We start from the raw sequence: 20,142 nt of genomic DNA, 5'->3' as shown, positions 1-20,142 counted from the left end.
GGAATCAACATGGGCCATTGGAATCAACATGGGCCATTGGAATCAACATGGGCCATTGGAATCAACATGGGCCATTGGAATCAACATGGGCCAGCATTCCTGTTTACCACTTTTGACACCTTGTAGATTCCATGCCCTGATGAATTAAGGCTGTTCTGAGGGTATAAGGGGGGCACCTAATGGTTGGCATACTCAGTGTATATACATACATACACACATGCATACACACTGTATATACACTTTGCTAGACAGCCATTTTCAAGTCTTGCCATAGATTTACAAGACGATTTAAGTCTAAACTGTAACTAGGCCACTCAGGAAGATTCCATGTTGTCTTCGTAAGCAACTCCAGTGTAGATTTGGCCTTGTGTTTTAGGTTACTGTCCTGGTGAAAGGTGAATTTGTCTCCCAGTGTCTGTTGGAAAGCAGACTGAACCAGCTTTTCTTCTAGGATTTTGCCTAGGCTTGTAGCTATATTCTGTTTCTTTTTATCATCAAAAAAACCTTCATAGTCCTTACCGATGACGAGCATATCCATAACTTGAAAATATGAAGAGTTGTTTTGTTGTGTTGTATTTAGGACAAAAAGTTACTTTCTTTGCCACATTTTTGCAGTAGTACATAAGTGCCTTGTTGCAAACAGGATTCATGTTTTGGAATATTTTTATTCTGTACAAGCTTCCTTCTTTTACTCTGTAATGTAGGTTAGTATTGTGGAGTAACTACAGTATTGTTGATAGAGCCTCAGTTTTCTCATATCACAACCATTAAACTGTAACTGTTTTGGCCTCATGGTGAAATCCTTCCTCTACGGCAACTGAGTTAGGAAGGACGCCTGTATCTTTGTAGGGTGTTTTGGTACACCATCCAAAGTGTAATTAATAACTTCACCATGCTCAAAGGGATATTCAGCGTTTTATTCTTACACATCTGCCAATTGGTTCCCTTTTTTGCGAGGCATTGAAAATCATTCCTGGTCTTGAGGTTTAATCTGTGTCTGAAATACACTGCTCGATTGAGGGACCATTACAGACAATTGTATGTGTGGGATACAAAGATGGAGTAGTCATTAAAAAGTATTGAACACAGAATGACTCCATGCAACTTATTAAGTGACTTGTTAAGCACATTTTTACTCCTGAACTTATTTTGGCTTTCCATAACAAAAGGGTTTGAATACATTTCAGCTTTAAATGTTTTATTAATTTTAAAAAATGTTCTACAAACAAAATTCCACTGTGACATTATGGGGTATTGTGTGTAGATCAGTGACACAGAATCTCAATTTAACCCATTTTAAATTCAGGCTGTTCAAAACAGAAGTTTGGGCAAATACTGTATAGTCTGTTTTTGTATTTCCTCATTAGGTATACCCCAAGGAGTTGGAGAAGGAGTTTGATAACTTTGAAGACTGGCTTCACACCTTCAACCTGTTCAGAGGGAAGGCCGGAGACGACGACGACCAGAACATGGAGGATGAGGACAGGATTATTGGCAAATTCAAAGTAAAACCCCTTTTACACAGAGGGCCTTACCTTCTTCTTACCTTCTTCTTTGTCGGCAACGGAAGAGAGAAGGAAGTAGACTGGTCTCAGGTCTTCTTGTGCTGTACATTAGATTCTGCCATAGTTGTTCAATGACTATAGGAGTTGTCTATAGGAGTTGTCTGTACAGCATACAAATATCTGGAACCAGGTTAGGAAGAAAATGTACTGAGCATACGGAGTCCATTATTTTGTTGAATACCACACCCCACCCAATCCTAATATAGTGATGTGATATGAAATAACAGAGTTGCATGCAAAGGGTAAGCCTACACGAAACACAGACCTTATTTTAAGGGTTTCTAAAATCGCTTATGGGAAAAATGAACAGTGGAAAAACGATTTCCCTGTTTGACCGCTAGGTTTTATGGGTATTATGACACCTCCACTGTGACTCTCTATTTCAGTTGAATGTATCCCCCCCTTTCCAGAATCTAACACAATTGTGCATGACTGTTTGTGTTTCAGGGTTCTCTGTGCATGTACAAGGTGTTGGACTAGATGTGATTGTATTAACTCTGTGTGTATCTGTGTGTTTCAGGGTTCTCTGTGCATGTACACGGTGTTGGACTAGATGTGATTGTATTAACTCTGTGTGTATCTGTGTGTTTCAGGGTTCTCTGTGCATGTACAAGGTGTTGGACTAGATGTGATTGTATTAACTCTGTGTGTATCTGTGTGTTTCAGGGTTCTCTGTGCATGTACAAGGTGTTGGACTAGATGTGATTGTATTAACTCTGTGTGTATCTGTGTGTTTCAGGGTTCTCTGTGCATGTACAAAGTTCCAGTGTCAGATGAGATGCAGAGGGAGATGGGCTTCGACTCCAACATGGGCATGTTCCAGAACATTCCAACCAACGACCCAATCAACGTTGTAGTCCGGGTCTATATCATCAGGGTATGTACACAACACAACACAAAACTACACTACACTGCACAACACGACACTAGACTTCACTGTCTACACTTCACTACACTACACTGCACAACACGACACTACACTTCACTGTCTACACTTCACTACACTACACTGCACAACACGACACTACACTTCACTGTCTACACTTCACTGTCTTCACTACACTACACTACACTGTACTAAGTACTACTTCCAATCCTAAATTTCCGAATGAATCTGGGAAGCCACAGACAATAGACTATCCTGTGAATATTAACATGTAATGTCTTGATTGTCAAATAAAACCAAATAAACCGTTTTCTAAAGGCAACGGATCTGCATCCAGCGGATATCAATGGAAAAGCTGATCCGTACATCGCTATCAAACTAGGAAAGTCAGACATCAAAGACAAAGAGAACTACCTCTCCAAGCAACTCAACCCCATCTTTGGCAAGTAAGTGGAGAAACTCTTAATGCAACATTTTGTCCATTTCCACTAACATTCATGATGAATGAATGAATTCCTAATAGCAAACGAGCTAGCCAAGTAATTTACTCTGAAGACTGGCACTGCTTGTATAGTTATAGCTTGTATAGTTATAGCTTGTATAGTTATAGCTTGTATTTTTTATTTTATTTTTTACCTTTATTTAACCCGGCAAGTCAGTTAAGAACATATTCTTATTTTCAATGACGGCCTGGGAACAGTGGGTTAACTGCCTGTTCAGGGGCAGAACGACAGATTTGTACCTTGTCAGCTCGGGGGTTTGAACTCGCAACCTTCCGGTTACTAGTCCAACGCTCTAACCACTAGGCTACGCTTGTATAGTTATAGCTTGTATAGTTATAGCTTGTATATGTATAGCTTGTATAGTTATAGCTTGTATAGTTATAGCTTGCACATTTAAAGTGTAAACATGTTGAAAATAATAACCATAAGTTATGACCAAAGACTTAAAAAATGTCATTTATTTTGAACCCATCAGATCTTTTGACATGGAAGCCACATTTCCCATGGACTCTACACTAACAGTGTCTGTCTATGACTGGGACTTAGTGGGCACTGACGACCTGATTGGGGAGACTAAACTGGATCTGGAGAACCGTTACTACAGCAAGCACAGAGCCATATGTGGCCTCCCATCCAAATATGCCGTGTAAGTACTATTCCAGTAGCCTGACGACTCACTAAATTCTTCCGCTGCTCTGTCGTTCGCTACATACTTCAGTCTGACACTGACGTCATTGAAGTCATTTGTGGTGACGAGGGACACGAGGAGCTTTTTACAAAACAAAGTCATCAATGATTGGATCGTCTCTAACCAATCAGAGTATCAAAGCCAATGATGAATTCTCAAACCGCCACTTCACACACGTGTGTTCTGGTTCTGGCCCTGGAACAATCAGACGGCCCCAAATCGGTGAAGGGTCGGTGAGGTACTCAGATCCAGACTCATTGCAGGGAAGAAATTAATGAGGTCGTGGCGTAGCGTTTGGCCAGAGCAAGGAGTCTGGGTAGCCAGACAACTATCACAGCAAGCACAGAGCAAAATGTGGTATCACATCCATTTAGGTGAACCCTCTCTTTTGCCTAAAAATATACATACAACACAGGATCCTGTACATCTTCCAATTCAGGACTGACCTATGTAAATAAACCATACATAAATAAATACCCAATGTCTTAGAACTGCATACAATTTGTTTGTCTCCATCTTTATTTTTTCCGTCCCTGTAGCCATGGCTACAATGTGTGGCGGGACCCCCTGAAGCCAACCCAGATCCTGGCCAAGCTGTGTAAAGAGGGCAAGCTGGATGGGCCCCACTATGGCCCTGGAGGACGGGTCAAGGTGGCCAACAGGATCTTCATGGGCCCAACCGAGATCGAAGATGAAAATGGTACTGTGTGGAGTACAACACAACAACATTACCTGAAATGCTTTTCTACTCTCACCTGTTGGTTACTGTACCACCAATCATATTCTTCTCCGCCTGGCTGAAGTACCTCGTCATGTACAACTGATCATATAGGTCTATGTTCTTATGAGCTTTCCCTGTGGGTAGGCTAGGTAGTACTCGACTTGTCTAGTACCCCAGGTTGACAACTACTGCTGTACTGCCTGTCTGGGTTGGTGTGTTCATTAGGTCTGAAGAAGCAGACAGATGAGCACCTGGCCCTGACGGCGCTGAAGCACTGGGAGGATATCCCTCGGGTGGGCTGTAAACTCATCCCAGAACATGTGGAGACCAGGCCACTCCTCAACCCTGATAAGCCTGGCATCGAACAGGTACTGTAGGACAAGGTTGCCTTTAAGCCTGTGCTTGTTAAATGCCCAAGTGCCTGCTTCAGTGTTTCAAATGATCCACCTGGCGAAGGTAGTAAAGCCCATATAAACTGCAGTAAAGTAAAGATGACACATTTTCCATGTGAATGTAGGCCTGATTGATTAGGTTTGATTGATGTGTAGTTGAATTGTATCTCACCCCGTGTTTATCTGTGTGTTTCTCATTGTGTAGGGGAGGATTGAGATGTGGGTGGACATGTTCCCCAAGGATATGCCTGCACCTGGACCGGCCATTGATATCGCACCCAGAAAACCAAAGAAGTAAGTTCTAGTACAATGTAATGTGCTTTAAAAAAAAACATTTAGTAAGAGAATTTGAAATGTGAAATAAAAGTTATGAGGAATGTGCATTGTCGGCAGGGTTAGATATCAGTAATACACTGTATATTAGTGGGGCGAGGGTCAGCTGTTTGTTCACCCGCACCCACCCGGAATTGCTAATAACCCATCCACAACGCCCAACTATATGTGATAAAGTGAAAATCTGAGGCCCTCATCCGACCCCAACACTCTAACATAGAAATGCACCGTGGGCTTTTTTTGACATGTTTCTGCTTATAATTTCCAACATTTTGGTCGTCACCTTGTCTATAACTAGATACATGCAGCTTCTCTCCTGTCATTATATGGGGCGACAGGTATCCTAGTGGTTACAGCGTTGGGCCAGTAACCGAAAAGTTGCTAGATCAAATCCCCGAGCTGACAAGATAAAAATCTGTTTTCTGCCCCTGAACAATGCAGTTAACCCACTGTTCCCCTGAACAATGCAGTTAACCCACTGTTCCCCTGAACAATGCAGTTAACCCACTGTTCCCCTGAACAATGCAGTTAACCCACTGTTCCCCTGAACAATGCAGTTAACCCACTGTTCCCCTGAACAATGCAGTTAACCCACTGTTCCCCTGAACAATGCAGTTAACCCACTGTTCCCCTGAACAAGGCAGTTAACCCACTGTTCCCCTGAACAAGGCAGTTAACCCACTGTTCCCCTGAACAAGGCAGTTAACCCACTGTTCCCCTGAACAAGGCAGTTAACCCACTGTTCCCCTGAACAATGCAGTTAACCCACTGTTCCCCTGAACAAGGCAGTTAACCCACTGTTCCCCTGAACAAGGCAGTTAACCCACTGTTCCTAGGCCGTCATTGTAAATAAGAAGTTGTTCTTAACTGGCTTGACAAGTTAAATAAAATAAATGCGTTTCCCTGGAAGACGAAATAAACCCTTGCTCACCACAATAATGTCATAAATCTCTAAAATGAATGTTTCAATATAGTTGACATCTGTAAAGTTTTCTGCTTCTTTCGTGGATCCAAAACGTCTAGGGACCGGGGAGAAGAATAAAAACCCAGGGAAAGATTTTCAGTTTGACTGGTTGTGAAAAAGGTCCAAAATGTTTCTGATAAGATTTCATTTCAGCTTGGATGCGTATTTTATGTGGTTGAAATACTATCAGCTTTTATGATGATGGTAAAGATAGCGCCACATACAGATGTTGTATGGCGCCTTTCAATCATCACAGATAACATAGACCGCACTGCTACCATCCTCTTTTACCACTTCACCAAATCATTACTGTTCTGACCCTCCCTTCTCCTTATTTTCAACTCTCCATTTCGCAGCTTTTCTCTTATCAAATTAAACTCCGACATTGTCCTTTTTGCCTCCATGGATCGACGTTAACTTTTTCTGCCTGTTCCCAAAAGCATTTGGCGATTGGCGTGTAGGCTATTTGGTGCGCATACAGATAGACCCTAAAGTTTAGGCTTACACACTAGATACCCTTAAAATAATTAAAGAAAAACCTCAATGTAGCCTATAGATATATATAAATTGCTCAAGAATTCTACATTAATGAGGTTTTAATGTATTGTTTTCTCTTTATTCAACCCGCCATCCACCACGGGGACTATGGATTATGAGTCAACCCACATGTCACTACCATGGCCGGCCCGCTCATTAGGCAGGATTAGATTGAGGAGGGCGGCCTTTTCTGAGCTAAACTGACCAAGATGCACCTCCAACAACCACACATAAAACCTCATAGAAATTTGCCAAAAAACAATGACAATTTCTCTAAACCAGTGGCATATGGGCTTTTTAGGTGAGCGCCAATGGCACTTTTTGATAAGCAGTGCCTACTTTGTCAAAGGCAGGGGCGCAAAATATCAATCTTGTCCATTCCCAGCGTGCCTCTCCAGGGTTCTGTTGGAGAGGTGCATCTCTGCAGTGCTCCACCAGCGTTCTGTCAAAAAAAATGGTCTAACATAAATCATATGGGTATAGGATATGGTAGAAAGAGTATGTGGCCTTTTCTGTAGCCGACAGGCTGGAGATATAATGTAATGACAATGTAATGAGACAGACACTTTTGACATCATGCAGGTTTCTCCGATCAAATAGCCTAACCTTAATGGTGCCCAATCAAATAAAACTGGAGCTGTCATGTTACCGAACAGGTCAAAGTAAAATGGACAATATGGAATGGACAATCACAACAGAACGGCAAGACCGGCCCTGATCACTACTGTATATACAGTATATATATATATATACTTTTTTGGTTACTACATGATTCCATATGTGTTATTTCATAGTTTTGATGTCTTCACTATTATTCTACAATGTAGAAAATAGTCAGAATAAAGAAAAACCCTTGAATGAGTAGGTGTGTCCATACTTTTGACTGATACTGTATGTATATCAGTAAATTCACAATTTTATATGATAAGATATATCACATAACAGAGATTTTAAAAACACAAAATGCAACAAAAATGTTTCTGTGCCTCACTGATGTGACACTGAGCTGTTTGGTCGTCGGCAGGTTTGAACTGAGGGTGATCATCTGGAACACAGACGAGGTCATTCTAGAGGATGATGACATCTTCACTGGAGAGAAGTCCAGTGATATCTTCGTGCGGGGGTAAATAATGTTTTCTTTGAAAGTATGTATGTTTTTCTAACTTCTGGAGGTGTACTAAATATTAAAACCATGTCTTCTACTTCTTCTTCTTCATTTCATTCAACAGCTGGCTGAAAGGTCAGCAGGAGGACAAGCAGGACACAGACGTCCACTACCACTCCCTGACAGGGGAGGGTCTCTTCAACTGGCGCTTCATCTACCCCTTTGACTACTTACAGGCCGAGGAGAAGATCGTCATCTCTAAGAAGGAGTCCATGTTCGCCTGGGACGAGACTGAGTATAAGATCCCTGCTCGTCTCAACCTACAAGTCTGGGATGCTGATCACTTCTCTGCAGATGACTTCTTAGGTGCAGTGATTTCATTTCCCTCTACTAAACATTCACCATAATGATTTTCTGAGCTGTAAATGTTGCTCTTTCTGTGAATTTAACATTTCAGACTAGGGCTACTTTTTTATATTGAATTTGTATTCTGGGACATGGAAAGTACTGTTGTGGCAGTCATAACAACAACATCAACATAACAACAACAATAACAGCTGAGAGACCTTTATGCATATTGAATAAATATGCATGATATTCTTGTCTATTCCCAGGCGCCATTGAGCTGGATCTGAACCGTTTCCCTCGTGGAGCGAAGACAGCCAAACAGTGCTCCATCAACATGGTGCTGAACGAACAGGATATTCCCATGGTGTCCATCTTCAAACAGAGGAGGATCAAGGGCTGGTGGCCCTTCCTAGCCAGAGACGAGAATGACGAGTTTGAACTCACTGTATGTAGTGTGGACTGGATTAAACACAGTAAACTATGCACTTGACAAAATGATGTCTTTGATTAAACAACGCGTGACAATTGAGTTACATTGTGAATAAACTAGCCGAGTTAAAGACTGAACAGAGGTCAGTTTGGAAATGTAACAAATCAGTCAAAAGATAAAGAATCACTAGACCTCCTTTGTATACTGTATGAACCCCAGTGTTTTGGTAATGATGTTGTTTGTGTCTTTGCAGGGGAAAGTGGAAGCAGAGCTGCAGCTGATGACTGCAGAGGAGGCTGAGAAGAACCCAGTAGGTGAAGGACGCAATGAACCTGAACCCCTGGAGAAACCCAAGTAAGAGCACCGTTCACCTACCACTAAGCTAACATTTACAGTGTCAAATGTTGGATCCAACTCAATATATTTCAACGAGGAAGGTGCATTGGAGTGGGGAAGGGACAGGAGCATGAGTTTTTTTGTGCTAAAACAGGTTGCACTTAAACAAAGTTATACCATGCGGTCGGAACGCACCCTCGTCAGAACGCATCCCTAATGTAAAGGTCCATTTGATTAAAAGACATAAAAATGATGGAATAGAGAAGGGGTCTTTTATGAAATTGCTTTGACTAAGTACTGGATTTGAACAGGGATGATCATACTGGCCAATACAGAGCATCAGCAGTCCAGTTACTAAAATACCCATTCTTTTTGCCATCGTTTTTATGGGTTTGTTTATATTTACAGCAAACCGGACCTGTATCTTAAAGTCATATTTGGTCATCCTCTGTGTCTCTGTTTGATGGCCTTATAAGGCATTAGCACAGTCTAACCAACCAACGCTGTCTCTCTCTCCCAGCCGTCCAGACACAGCCTTCCTGTGGTTCCTTATGCCTTTCAAGGCCATCAAAAACCTCATCTGCAACCAGTACTTCTGGCTCACGGTCAAGTTAGTTGTAGCCCTGCTGCTGGTGCTCATCCTGGGCCTCTTCATATACAGCATGCCTGGATACATGGTCAAGAAGCTAATGGGGGCTTGAGAAGTGGAACATCTTAAAAGGGATTGTTACTCAACAACTTCCAAACTCAATAATATATTCAACGACTTGTTTTCAGTAACAGGCATCCCCTCTTCTCATGGAGTCCCTGTAATGTTGTTGCTATTTGACAAGACAATCGTACACACACCATGTTTCGTTAAAAAAAAGGTAGTAGTAAACATTTTAATATTATGGGGTTGCAAAAAAGATCGATCTACAAAGTAAAATGTTTTGTTTTGGAGTTCCTATTTTGTTCTTGCTTGAAGTCATGTATTAGTCTTGGTTTGCACTGACTGACTTTTCTGTGGATGTTGATATTGTCTTCGTTTAGCAGTGTGAAGTATGTAGTATTTTACCTATAATCTGGGTTTTTTTTGTGAATAAACTGATAAAAACAATAACTTAGTCTGTTTCTCTTTGTCACTCCATGCATCTGAATCCAATACAATCTGTTTTCAGAATATCTTAGCAAGAAATGAGGCATTGAAGTATTATGGATCAACATTTCAACAGGAAGGCTATGTCTGGACTGCCTGATGAAACAAATAACGGTTGGTTAGTTAGACTGCAGTAAAGTTAATAATACAATTAAAACATAGCTTGTGGTACAGTAGGTTAAAATTCTTTGGACCTGCCATAAACATGTATGGTTGAATAATTATGTCTCATTATCATCTAATAATGATCATGACTAAATATGAGACATTTGGAGTCAGTTGAAATGTTGATCCATAATATATATAGCCTCCAGTGGAGTGCATTGTTTGGTGTATCTAGATAAGCAAACGTTGTACAACGCTGCCCATTGAAACTTCACTGAGTGTCTGAGGGGTTCTTGACTGTGAAGGTGTACGACATCGATGTGCTGTTAGGTTTCAGCCTTTCACATCGGACCCGGGTATAAATACTAATCGAAATGATTTCAAAATTCAAATACTTTTGTCTTGAATGGGGTTGCCTGGCTTAGAATAGTCGCAAAACTGAAAACCCACCCATTTGGTATTCTAGGCAGTCTAGAGCAAATTAGTTCCAAGTATATGATCGATTTAAAATAGTATTTGAACCCAGATCTGTTACACATAGATATGTATAACTTACTGTGATTTTATTGGAGTGTATTTTCCTTAAGTATCGAGCACACAGTGCTGTTCAGTATTGAATATTGGATATTGTTCCGATTTGACTGTTTATTGTGATTGTCCCACAACCAACAAAATAATGGATCTATTGAAGAAAACGTTTTGTAGGTTAAACATCCTTTTGTTCTACAGGTTGATTTTCATACTTGATGTAGTAGTATATAATACATATTTTAATTTAAAGTTAGAGTAAACTCATAACAAATGCGCTTTACATTCACTTGCTCTCTCAAGAAAAGCTTTGGAGGATGCGGGCATCGATCCCGCTACCTCTCGCATGCTAAGCGAGCGCTCTACCATTTGAGCTAATCCCCCGGATAACAGTTATGGGGGCTGTGTAAATACAACAGCTGGTCAGTGTTGTGTCGAATTCAAACTAAATAGATTGTACGCATTGGATAGAATGAAGATTCGACATTCATACCCGACATTTTCTTTTTACATGTATTTTGCTTGATTGGTCTACGAAAATAATAGAAGACCAATGCTATTCATTTTTTTCAACGCTGCAACACTTTGTGTGGAACAATAATGCCCTTTACAGTCCTTGGATGGAAACGCACTCTTTTTTGTCCCTACTAATCTGCGCAATGATTTATATAAAAAATTATGGATTTACTGACAAAATACATGACTCTCCGCCCTAACAATGGGAATCGTTGTCCACAAAGCAGCACGACGGACTGTCTAGCTCCCGCATATCCTTTATTTGGATTGGTGGATAAATCTCACTTTTCTTTATCCTGTTCTGAATATTCGATGGCGGTTGTTGATGTCAACCGCCTGTAATTCAACAGCCTCATAACATGAGCAGCATATAACCATTTCGAGACAACTCCGATATACGTTTTTTCTCAATGTTGATGGATATCACTTGTCTTACTTATATCAGTACACTTGTAACAACTTAAGCGTTACGAAACTTATATTCGATCAAATAAACCTTACAAGCATTACACTACAGACGCAAAAACATCTGCTAACCATCTGTGACCACTAAAAGTAGATTTTTAGCAAATTAATGCATTTGTTGACCAAATTCAACCTCCATACAAAAACGCCTTGCTTGGTATGCGAAACAACGAAAATACGCCATCTGCTGGAGGGAGACAGATTTTCCGCCGAGTTGGGGATTTCTTCCCCTTCCTGTTTTGAAGCCACCGCGCCTCCATCTTGGCACTCCCCCACCATTGTAAAAAAAGAAATGTGGAAGCTAAATGCATTAATCAATGTCAACATATATTTTGGCGCCGTTTATTCTATTATAAACACCTCAATGCATACTTTTACATTGTATTATGTGATCGTAGCATATATAAAAATGTATTTAAGGTATAATCTTTTTGAAAGTGTGGATGCTACTGTCCCCTACTACAACCAAAGAATACCTAATTAAATACACATAATTTTGTCCTTGAAACATTTAATTGAAATATTGTAGAATTCCATTCATTCATATGGAGGACTGCTCCTTCTGAGTGCAAATATCGCTGACCAATGGCATCAAAGCATCTCACTGGCCAACACAGAGCATCAACAATCCAGGGTTTATATACATAATTGATTCTACCTGTAGACCAGCTGACCAAATTAGGCAACCAGTTTACCATATTAGGCAAGATTTTACTTCTGGGTTAACAGAGATGAGGCCTACCATTGAGAGTGGGGCCCATAGAAGGGCCAGTGGGCTCTTTCCATGGTTTTCTGTGCCCACAATATTTTAGCCAAACAGAAATCAACAACAGTATTGTAACAGTTAATTTCACAATCATTTGTTTATTGACTCAATAAAACTCAAAGAGATGAGAGTTATGCAGACAGCCAGAGCACGTGAGAGAATGCAGGTCAGATTCTATTGCAGATGGCTGGAGGTTTGCATTGACAAGGCAGTAGTACAGGGGCAAAGGAGTTCTATTCCTTATGATGCTCATGATGACCAGCATCATTTTGAACTGGTCATAGACCCCTAACTAACTCAGTCCATCCCAAACGGCACACTATTCCCTATTTAGGACTCTACTTTTGATATATTATTATTCTTTATCCAGATACCAGTCACTTTCTCCTGTTCCCTGCCTACAGTATATGTACATATCTACCTCAAATACTCAAGTATCCCTGCACATTGTACATTTGGTATTAGCACTGACCCTGTATATAGCTTCCTCTCTTATTTCTTAGTGTTTTCATATATTTTGATTACTGCACTGTTGGGTACAGCACAGCACACAAGTTAAGTATTTCACTGTACTAAAACTTGAACTTGATTTGGGACGCAATCTCCTGACTTCCTCGTTCTCTAAACTCATACATGAAATTAGTAAGACGACTCATTACAGCTGAGCAATATATTATAGCAAAAAGTAGAAACACAGCAAAATTAGCAGCAGAAACGTGATATGATCAAATCAAAGTAAATCATTGTTTTCAGGCTCTTTTAAAAACAACACATTTTTAGTTCAATTTTAAAAAACAATTTGCTGCCATAGTCAGCCTACGTAGTAACTCAGGTATTGTTAATACCAAATTAATGTTAAACTCATTATACATAATAAATACCATGGCATGTACCCAGACACTTCTATTTGAACATAACATCTCCACATAAATTAGTTTATGAATATATCGGCCATTTCCTGTTCATTTATGACATTCTCATGTTCAAATACAGCTAATCCAGAATGAGTACAGTGAAAGAGCATTGGTCATATCCTATACCTAAATTATTATTTCTGGACCACTTTCTTTTATGAAGTTTCCCTTGACGTTACTACATGCCATCAACTGAAACAAAAAGCTTAAGCCTTTTCACTAGCATGAGCATACGTTATAGTATTGTTTCATTTACATACATTTTGCACCAATTATTGTACCGATAGTAGTTCAAATCCAAATCAATAAATAAGAAAGTAAAAACAAATTAAATATAATTTGTTGTCATAGGTGATTTTGTTAGTCTATTTTAGGACTCTTGTGGTACCCTGTAATACAATAACATGCACAAGGTGCTTTCTACACTCCGGAATAGAACCAAAATTAGTTTTAGAAAAAGCGCGAGTCAAACCAAAAGACAAACAAACAAATACATTCAGACATCTACCTTATTTCGAAATCGTACCTTTTTTTGTCATATTTACAACTCTGAATGAATTGTGCAGGCCTAACACCCCCATTAATATCACCTTGGTTTGGGTCATTATTCTGTGTTACTATGTACCATGCTGGAACGACTAGGATATGTTCTGTTATTGTTGCTGCTACTGTGTCATTGGGGAGGGAGCGAGGGGTAGCTTATGAGATGTAATGGTGTATGTACAGTACACATTGCCGAGGGGGAAGGAGGAGACACACATATATACATATGAAAAGAGATAGAACAAGAACAAGAGAGGGGCAAAAGAGAGGGAGAGGCAAAGAGAGGCAGAGAGAGAGAGAGAGAGAGAGAGAAAGAGAGAGAGAGAGAGAGAGAGAGAGAGAGAGAGAGAGAGAGAGAGAGAGAGAGAGAGAGAGAGAGAGAGAGAGAGAGAGAGAGAGAGAGAGAGAGACAGAGAGAGAGAGAGAGAGAGAGAGAGAGAGAGAGAGAGAGAGAGAGAGAGAGAGAGATACAGAGAGAAAGAAAGAGAGAGAGAAAGAGAGAGAGAGAAAGAGAGAGAGAGAGAGAGAGAGAGAGAGAGAGAGAGAGAGAGAGAGAGAGAGAGAGAGAGAGATACAGAGAGAGAGAGAGAGAGAGAGAGAGAGAGAGAGAGAGAGAGAGAGAGAGAGAGAGAGAGAGAGAGAGAGAGAGAGAGAGAGAGAGAGAGAGAGAGAGAGAGAGAGAGAGAGAGAGAGAGAGAGAGAGAGAGAGAGAGAGAGAGAGAGAGAGAGAGAGAGAGAGAGAGAGAGAGGGAGGTGGATAGACAGAAGGGTTTAGAGGAGGGAGAGGGAGATGTGAATAGACAGAAGCTATTAGAGGGAGAGGGGATGTGGATAGACAGAAGCTATTAGAGGAGGGAGAGGGGGATGTGAATAGACAGAAGGTATTAGAGGAGGGAGAGGGGGATGTGGATAGACAGAAGCTATTAGAGGAGGGAGAGGGGGATGTGGATAGACAGAAGCTATTAGAGGAGGGAGAGGGGGATGTGAATAGACAGAAGGTATTAGAGACTCAGTATTCATCCTGGTCCAAGTGGGCCTGTCCATCAATCTCGTCATCATCTGGAGCAGCAAAGCCATCCTAAAAAAACAAATATCATCAAATTTACAGAGAATGTTGATGATAACCCACAACCTTTGTATACTTTATAATAATATGAGTTCATATTTTATACATGAGAGGGGTAGAGCCAATTAAGGATAGCTAATTGCAATTGTCTATTCTGTACTTTGGGCTGTGTTCAATCCGTATTGCGGAAGTACAGATTTACAGCGTGATTGAAATCTAAAGGCAAACTTCCCATGTAAACGCTGCCTAATTCTGTCTCAAAAGGAAATGACCTTGACATTTCTATCACGCAAAGTTAAAGTTTTAGCGATACAGATTTAATAAAAGCCCTTAGTTTCAGTGTTGATCAATGTACAGTTATATGAACAAATCGAATTCATATGGGACGGCAGCGTAGCCTAGTGGTTAGAGCGTTGGACTAGTAACTGAAAGGTTGCAAGTTCAAATCCCCGAGCTGACAAGGTACAAAATCTGTCGTTCTGCCCCTGAACAGGCAGTTAACCCACTGTTCCTAGGCCGTCATTGAAAATAAGAATTTGTTCTTAACTGACTTGCCTAGTTAAATAAAGGTTTAAAAAACATATCTGTGGTTGTGAGAGGTACCTCTGTGGCGTAGAGAATGTCCATGATCCTGGAGAGGTGAGGGTTGGTGTCACTCTCGTGTTCCTGACAGATTAGCTCAATGTCTCTCAGCTTACTGAAGTAGAAATCTCTCTCCTTCTCTAGTCCGTCCACTGTTAACTTCAGCTCCATCAACTACACAGGGGAAGAGAAGAAAAGGTTGTTTCAAACACACAGGGAATGACAATGTAAATGTAGTGTTATGTTAGTACATACTTAAACTGTACTTACATTTAGTTTCCAAATATATCCTTTATTGTCTACGTGACAACAGTAAGAAATTAGGATGCCAACTCTAGTGTGAACTTACACATTCCAAAGACCAAAGCATGACTTAGCCCTGAGACGTGGGTGTAGGCTACGGTCAAGGGCTACGGTCAAGGGCTACGGTCAAGTCTCAGGGCTAAGCATGACTCTACTTGCAGTAAATAAAACCTGATAACTGAGGCAAAACGAATATACGTTCATTTGTATTAAATACTGTCAGTACTACAATCATATGGCCCATTAGTTACTTGACCTATGTAAAGGCCTCCTTACCCTCCCTGGGACTCTACCTGTTGATTTAGCTCCAAGAGTTCCGCGTCTGTGCCCCCGTTCCGCGTCAGGGCCGGGGCCTTCCTCACATGCACAGTGGTGTTCAGCACCCTCTGGGGCGTGGGTAGGATCTTGGGCACCGTGGGCGAGTGCCTCTGGGGGCCTGGAATAATCAGATAGTGTTAGGCCTAGGTTCCGTCCGTGTCGCAGATCCGTGGTATAGCACGATCTAAAGTTAAAGGCAATGTTCCCGCGTTCACAGAGATTCACGGTAAACGCTGCATATGTCGACTCAATCGGAAAATGACCTTTACGTTTCCATCGTGCTATACTGTGGCTCTTCTGCAATACAGATTGAATTGGGCCATTAGTGTTGCAGTGCAGGTTTACTGTTCTAACATTTAGACCGGGATTCAATCCAAGGTCATTTACAGTGAAAGTGATCTCAGAAACCGTAGGAGGGAGGAAAATGCCTTTAAAAAGGCGCATTGTCAGATGTCTAGTGCACTGCTCTATCACGAGCCTTGGATTGAATCCCAGCCATATTCATAGTAAATGTAAACAAAATACTATTAAACAAACAGTAAACTAAAAGTATTCAAAACACTAGTAAACATCTTGAACAAATACTAATTGTTTGTCATCCCATGCGTTCAAAGCTATGGATACAACTACAGCATGTCAATGAGAACCATGTTGAAAGCATACCATCATGTTTTTCCTGTGGTGTAACCAATGAGAACCCATGTTGAAAGCATACCATCATGTTTTGCCTGCGGTGTAACCAACACTATGGATTTTGAGAAACGTGCTGATTGATTTTCAACCTTAATGCCAAAAGACAATGCACAAAACCTGCTTTTATACATAGCAGGGCACATTTTTTACCCTTATTTAACTAGGCAAGTCAGTTCAGAACAAATGATTATTTAAAATGACAGCCTACCAGAGAACAGTGGGTTAACTGCCTTGTTCAGGGACAGAAAGACAGATTTTTACCTTGTCAGCTCGGGGATTCAATCCAGCAACCTTTCGGTTACTGGCCCAACACTATAACTACTTGGTATGAAGGGTCCCAAACGGGTGACACAAATATCAATTCACTACATGAAGGATCACTAGAACAAAATGTATTTATAGATTGGAAAATAATGTCTTTGTGTTCATCAAGTCTGCTAAAGGTACTGTGGAGAACACAAGAATCCCTGACAGTCACTCACAGAGCTACCTTTCCTTGACTGTTTCTAAAATGCTGTGGATCGTGCAGTGCACACACACACAGATGCACACATACACACACACACACTTGCAGAGCGCTGTGAGTGTTTTGAGCCATCCAAAGCTCAATCAGCGAGACAATCCCATTCAGAAGAGGTAGAACCATTCTGTTGGGTTACCTGCAGGGCCATGAGTTCTCTTTGGTCTGTGGGAAAAGTGATCACCTGGATTGGGGGCGGGGTTCACATCTTGTCCCTGTCTGGCCTGTAGCGGGTCGTACTCCTTCCCATCATAGTTGGCGTCAAAGAATTTCTTGAACCACTGCACGAACTCAAAGTTATCCTGGAACTTTCCTTTTACCAGCTTCTCCACAGGAATTATCTGTAGGAATAAGAATACAAGTTAGAACATTTTTTTCAGAGATGACAAATCTTTCCATTGAAGAATCTAGCTGCAAGCCCTTACATGGCTGCAGTCACAATTAGTTCGGGACACTACTTCTTTCAGTATATAAATGATTTACAATGCTTTACAGATGATGATAAATAGATAATAGCCTGACTTTGTCAACGCCCATCCTCTTGAAGGCAGCCTGGAGAACCTTGAAGTTGTGTATGAACTCGTGTTCCAGCTTGGCCTGGAACTTGACCTTCTTTAGAAGGACACAGCCTGGAAACAGCATGTCCATGAACTGACAGTACGCTGCCCCTGAAAGGTGGGGGGGGCATACTGCTATTAAACAGCACAATGTAAACATCATCTCATTTACTCATCATTTGAAAGGGTTTGTTGAGGTCCATGCCGACAGGCAAAACCTGTTGAAATGAAGTCATCACAACCAAATTACAACCAGTGTAATGACGTCATTTGAAGCAGATTTTCACACTGGGACGGGGAAAGGACCCGTTCGTGACATTCATTTGGGAGATGAGATGAGGGAACAATGGCTATGTTGTCTGAGCCGGTTAATATATAAGGAACCAACAACAACAAAAATAACCCCAAAACGTGATCAATAACGTCAGGAGGACTGGAGAAAAACATACCCGAGCAGAGCTGTTCTATCTTGGTGTAGGTGAGGTGCAGGGAGTCGTTGAGCCAGGCCAGCATGTCATGTCGGCTCAGGGTGTCACAGGACACAGACGTAGCGTGCACATTCACTGCCATCCTCTACACCCAGAGAACAATAAAAACATGGCAAAGATGTTCAACTGGGCAGCAATTAAGCAAACTTCCGAGCTGTTTTGCTATGCTGCAAAACATACATTGAATTGCATGGTTAAAAATACAAGTAATTACTATTGTTCACCATTCAAGGAATAAATATGAAGATGAGGGTTCATCAGAAAATCATCAAAGAGGGCTTTGTTCCAAAAGTGGCTTTGACATGGTCTACAAAGCCTGCCTACAGGTATTTATCAGCAAGATTTTATCACTACAATACAGGAATATAAATATAACTTATGCCTAAAGTTGACAGTATAAGAGTACACTTTCTGGGCTAGTTTGATGTTGCATGAGTCTTTTATTTTTCATTTTCAATCTTCTGTTGTCACAATAATCCTCTCAGATTAGACAGAATGTCCTAGTGCTTGAGAGAAGCAGCACAGACAGGAAGGACACACCTGGCCCTCAATTTACACAGAGGTACATCTGTAAATCTGTCTTTCTGCTGTTTTAGGAACAACAAACAATATTTACTAGGCTACGATTCTAGCAAAATCTGAAATGCAGAAACAGCAATCTCAGGAATTATCACTACAGAGATGTCTGGCACTGATAACCAACCAGAACTATTGCTTTGACCCAGGATATGTGGCAATGTGTAGAGGAATATGTATTTGATCACCACCTGTGTAAAAACGAAAAGAAAAAGCAGTAGCCAACGTTTCCCCAATATGGTGCATATTTATATGAAATTCAAAGTAAAGTCTTATAATGTATGAATGATCAGTCTATGCCAGCAAAGAAGAAAGTTTTTCCCTATTTCTGCCCTTGCTTTCAGTCTCAACATAAATGATTACATAGCGATATACAATACGTGATACAATACGGGCACCAGCCCTCCCATGAGTTTGCATTGAATAGCACTATCTGTCAAATCCCACGCGGCTGCACAATTCGGTAATAGCCTATAATGGAAAGTAGTCCACCTGCCGTAAACGGTTTTATAGAGGGCTGTGTGTAGAAGGTAATAGAACAATCATTGTATAATAGAACAATCATTATTGTATTGTAAAAAAAAAAAAAAAAAAAAAAATACAACCATAAACACAACAGACTATCGTTCGAGGAGGAGTCGATTTTATTCTCGTCTCTAAAACCTATTCTATTCTAGGCCTTTGAACGGTACGCGACCTCACTCTAATACATTGTTCACAAAATGTATTTACCTGGGTTTTAAACGTGGAAATGTGCTATTTATTGCATACCCAGAGAACAATACATTTGTCCAATTTGCATTTGGTGCAAAGAAACAAAACCCTGCAATGTTAGTTGCTAGGCTATCCAAACGGCCGCCCGGACCCCCTCTGCAGGCCTCCCCGAATAGACACACACACAGAGACAGAGGACTGTCACTGTGAAGAGAAATATCCTCACTGGATGAACAAGAGACACTTTATTTTCTTCTGAATCGCTTAAATGCACCTACAAAATGTCTTACTTGCAACGGCAAATGCAGTGTTTTGGCTATAGGCCTAAAGTCATTACTACTCACTGTATTCAGACAGCTATCTTTCTCTGTTGTTATTTCGCTGGCAGTATTGCTATGCTCCAATCCTCCGTTGTGGTTGTTGCCAGAGCTCCTGCGCGGTGCAGTGGTTAGTAACGGGCCGCCCCCCCCCCCATCGCTACGACGCCCAGTCTGCAACAATCTGGCTTTATTGCGCATGCGCCAGACTCCATGCTGTTGGAG

At 41.0% G+C, this 20,142-nt stretch overlaps 2 protein-coding genes and 1 non-coding gene across 4 annotated transcripts in view; 1 reads left to right on the top strand and 2 right to left on the bottom strand.

The window, feature by feature from the left end:
• Nucleotides 1-9,910, top strand: part of LOC124046973 (otoferlin-like) — a 44,774-nt gene extending 34,864 nt beyond the window's left edge. The window contains exons 30-41 of the mRNA XM_046367724.1: nucleotides 1,368-1,505; nucleotides 2,305-2,442; nucleotides 2,770-2,897; nucleotides 3,430-3,600; nucleotides 4,182-4,342; nucleotides 4,589-4,731; nucleotides 4,961-5,049; nucleotides 7,614-7,712; nucleotides 7,819-8,060; nucleotides 8,309-8,487; nucleotides 8,726-8,826; nucleotides 9,329-9,910. Coding sequence (XP_046223680.1) covers nucleotides 1,368-1,505; nucleotides 2,305-2,442; nucleotides 2,770-2,897; nucleotides 3,430-3,600; nucleotides 4,182-4,342; nucleotides 4,589-4,731; nucleotides 4,961-5,049; nucleotides 7,614-7,712; nucleotides 7,819-8,060; nucleotides 8,309-8,487; nucleotides 8,726-8,826; nucleotides 9,329-9,509 — 1,770 coding nt within the window. The 3' untranslated portion in view covers nucleotides 9,510-9,910. The remainder of the gene's footprint in view (nucleotides 1-1,367; nucleotides 1,506-2,304; nucleotides 2,443-2,769; nucleotides 2,898-3,429; nucleotides 3,601-4,181; nucleotides 4,343-4,588; nucleotides 4,732-4,960; nucleotides 5,050-7,613; nucleotides 7,713-7,818; nucleotides 8,061-8,308; nucleotides 8,488-8,725; nucleotides 8,827-9,328) is intronic.
• Nucleotides 9,911-10,890: 980 nt separating this feature from the next.
• Nucleotides 10,891-10,963, bottom strand: trnaa-agc. Its single transcript has one exon. It is a non-coding gene; the product is annotated as a tRNA-Ala (tRNA).
• Nucleotides 10,964-14,643: 3,680 nt separating this feature from the next.
• LOC124045340 (microtubule-associated protein RP/EB family member 3-like) lies at nucleotides 14,644-20,064 on the bottom strand. 2 transcript variants are annotated; one of them, XM_046364641.1, is made up of 7 exons: nucleotides 19,945-20,064; nucleotides 18,272-18,395; nucleotides 17,788-17,933; nucleotides 17,405-17,606; nucleotides 16,028-16,170; nucleotides 15,453-15,605; nucleotides 14,644-14,861 (listed from the first exon to the last, which is right to left on the bottom strand). In XM_046364641.1, the coding sequence occupies exons 2-7, from the start codon at nucleotides 18,390-18,392 to the stop codon at nucleotides 14,793-14,795; spliced, it is 834 nt and encodes a 277-aa protein (XP_046220597.1). In that variant the 5' UTR covers nucleotides 18,393-18,395; nucleotides 19,945-20,064; the 3' UTR covers nucleotides 14,644-14,792. The 2 variants fall into 2 exon arrangements, with proteins under 2 accessions (XP_046220597.1, XP_046220598.1); XM_046364642.1 differs by having other exon boundaries at nucleotides 17,450-17,606.
• Between the last annotated feature and the right edge of the window lie 78 nt (nucleotides 20,065-20,142).

The sequence above is a fragment of the Oncorhynchus gorbuscha genome, linkage group LG10 (assembly GCF_021184085.1).
Source record: "Oncorhynchus gorbuscha isolate QuinsamMale2020 ecotype Even-year linkage group LG10, OgorEven_v1.0, whole genome shotgun sequence".
Lineage (NCBI taxonomy): Eukaryota > Metazoa > Chordata > Actinopteri > Salmoniformes > Salmonidae > Oncorhynchus > Oncorhynchus gorbuscha.
This window is presented reverse-complemented; position numbering and strand designations above follow the sequence as displayed.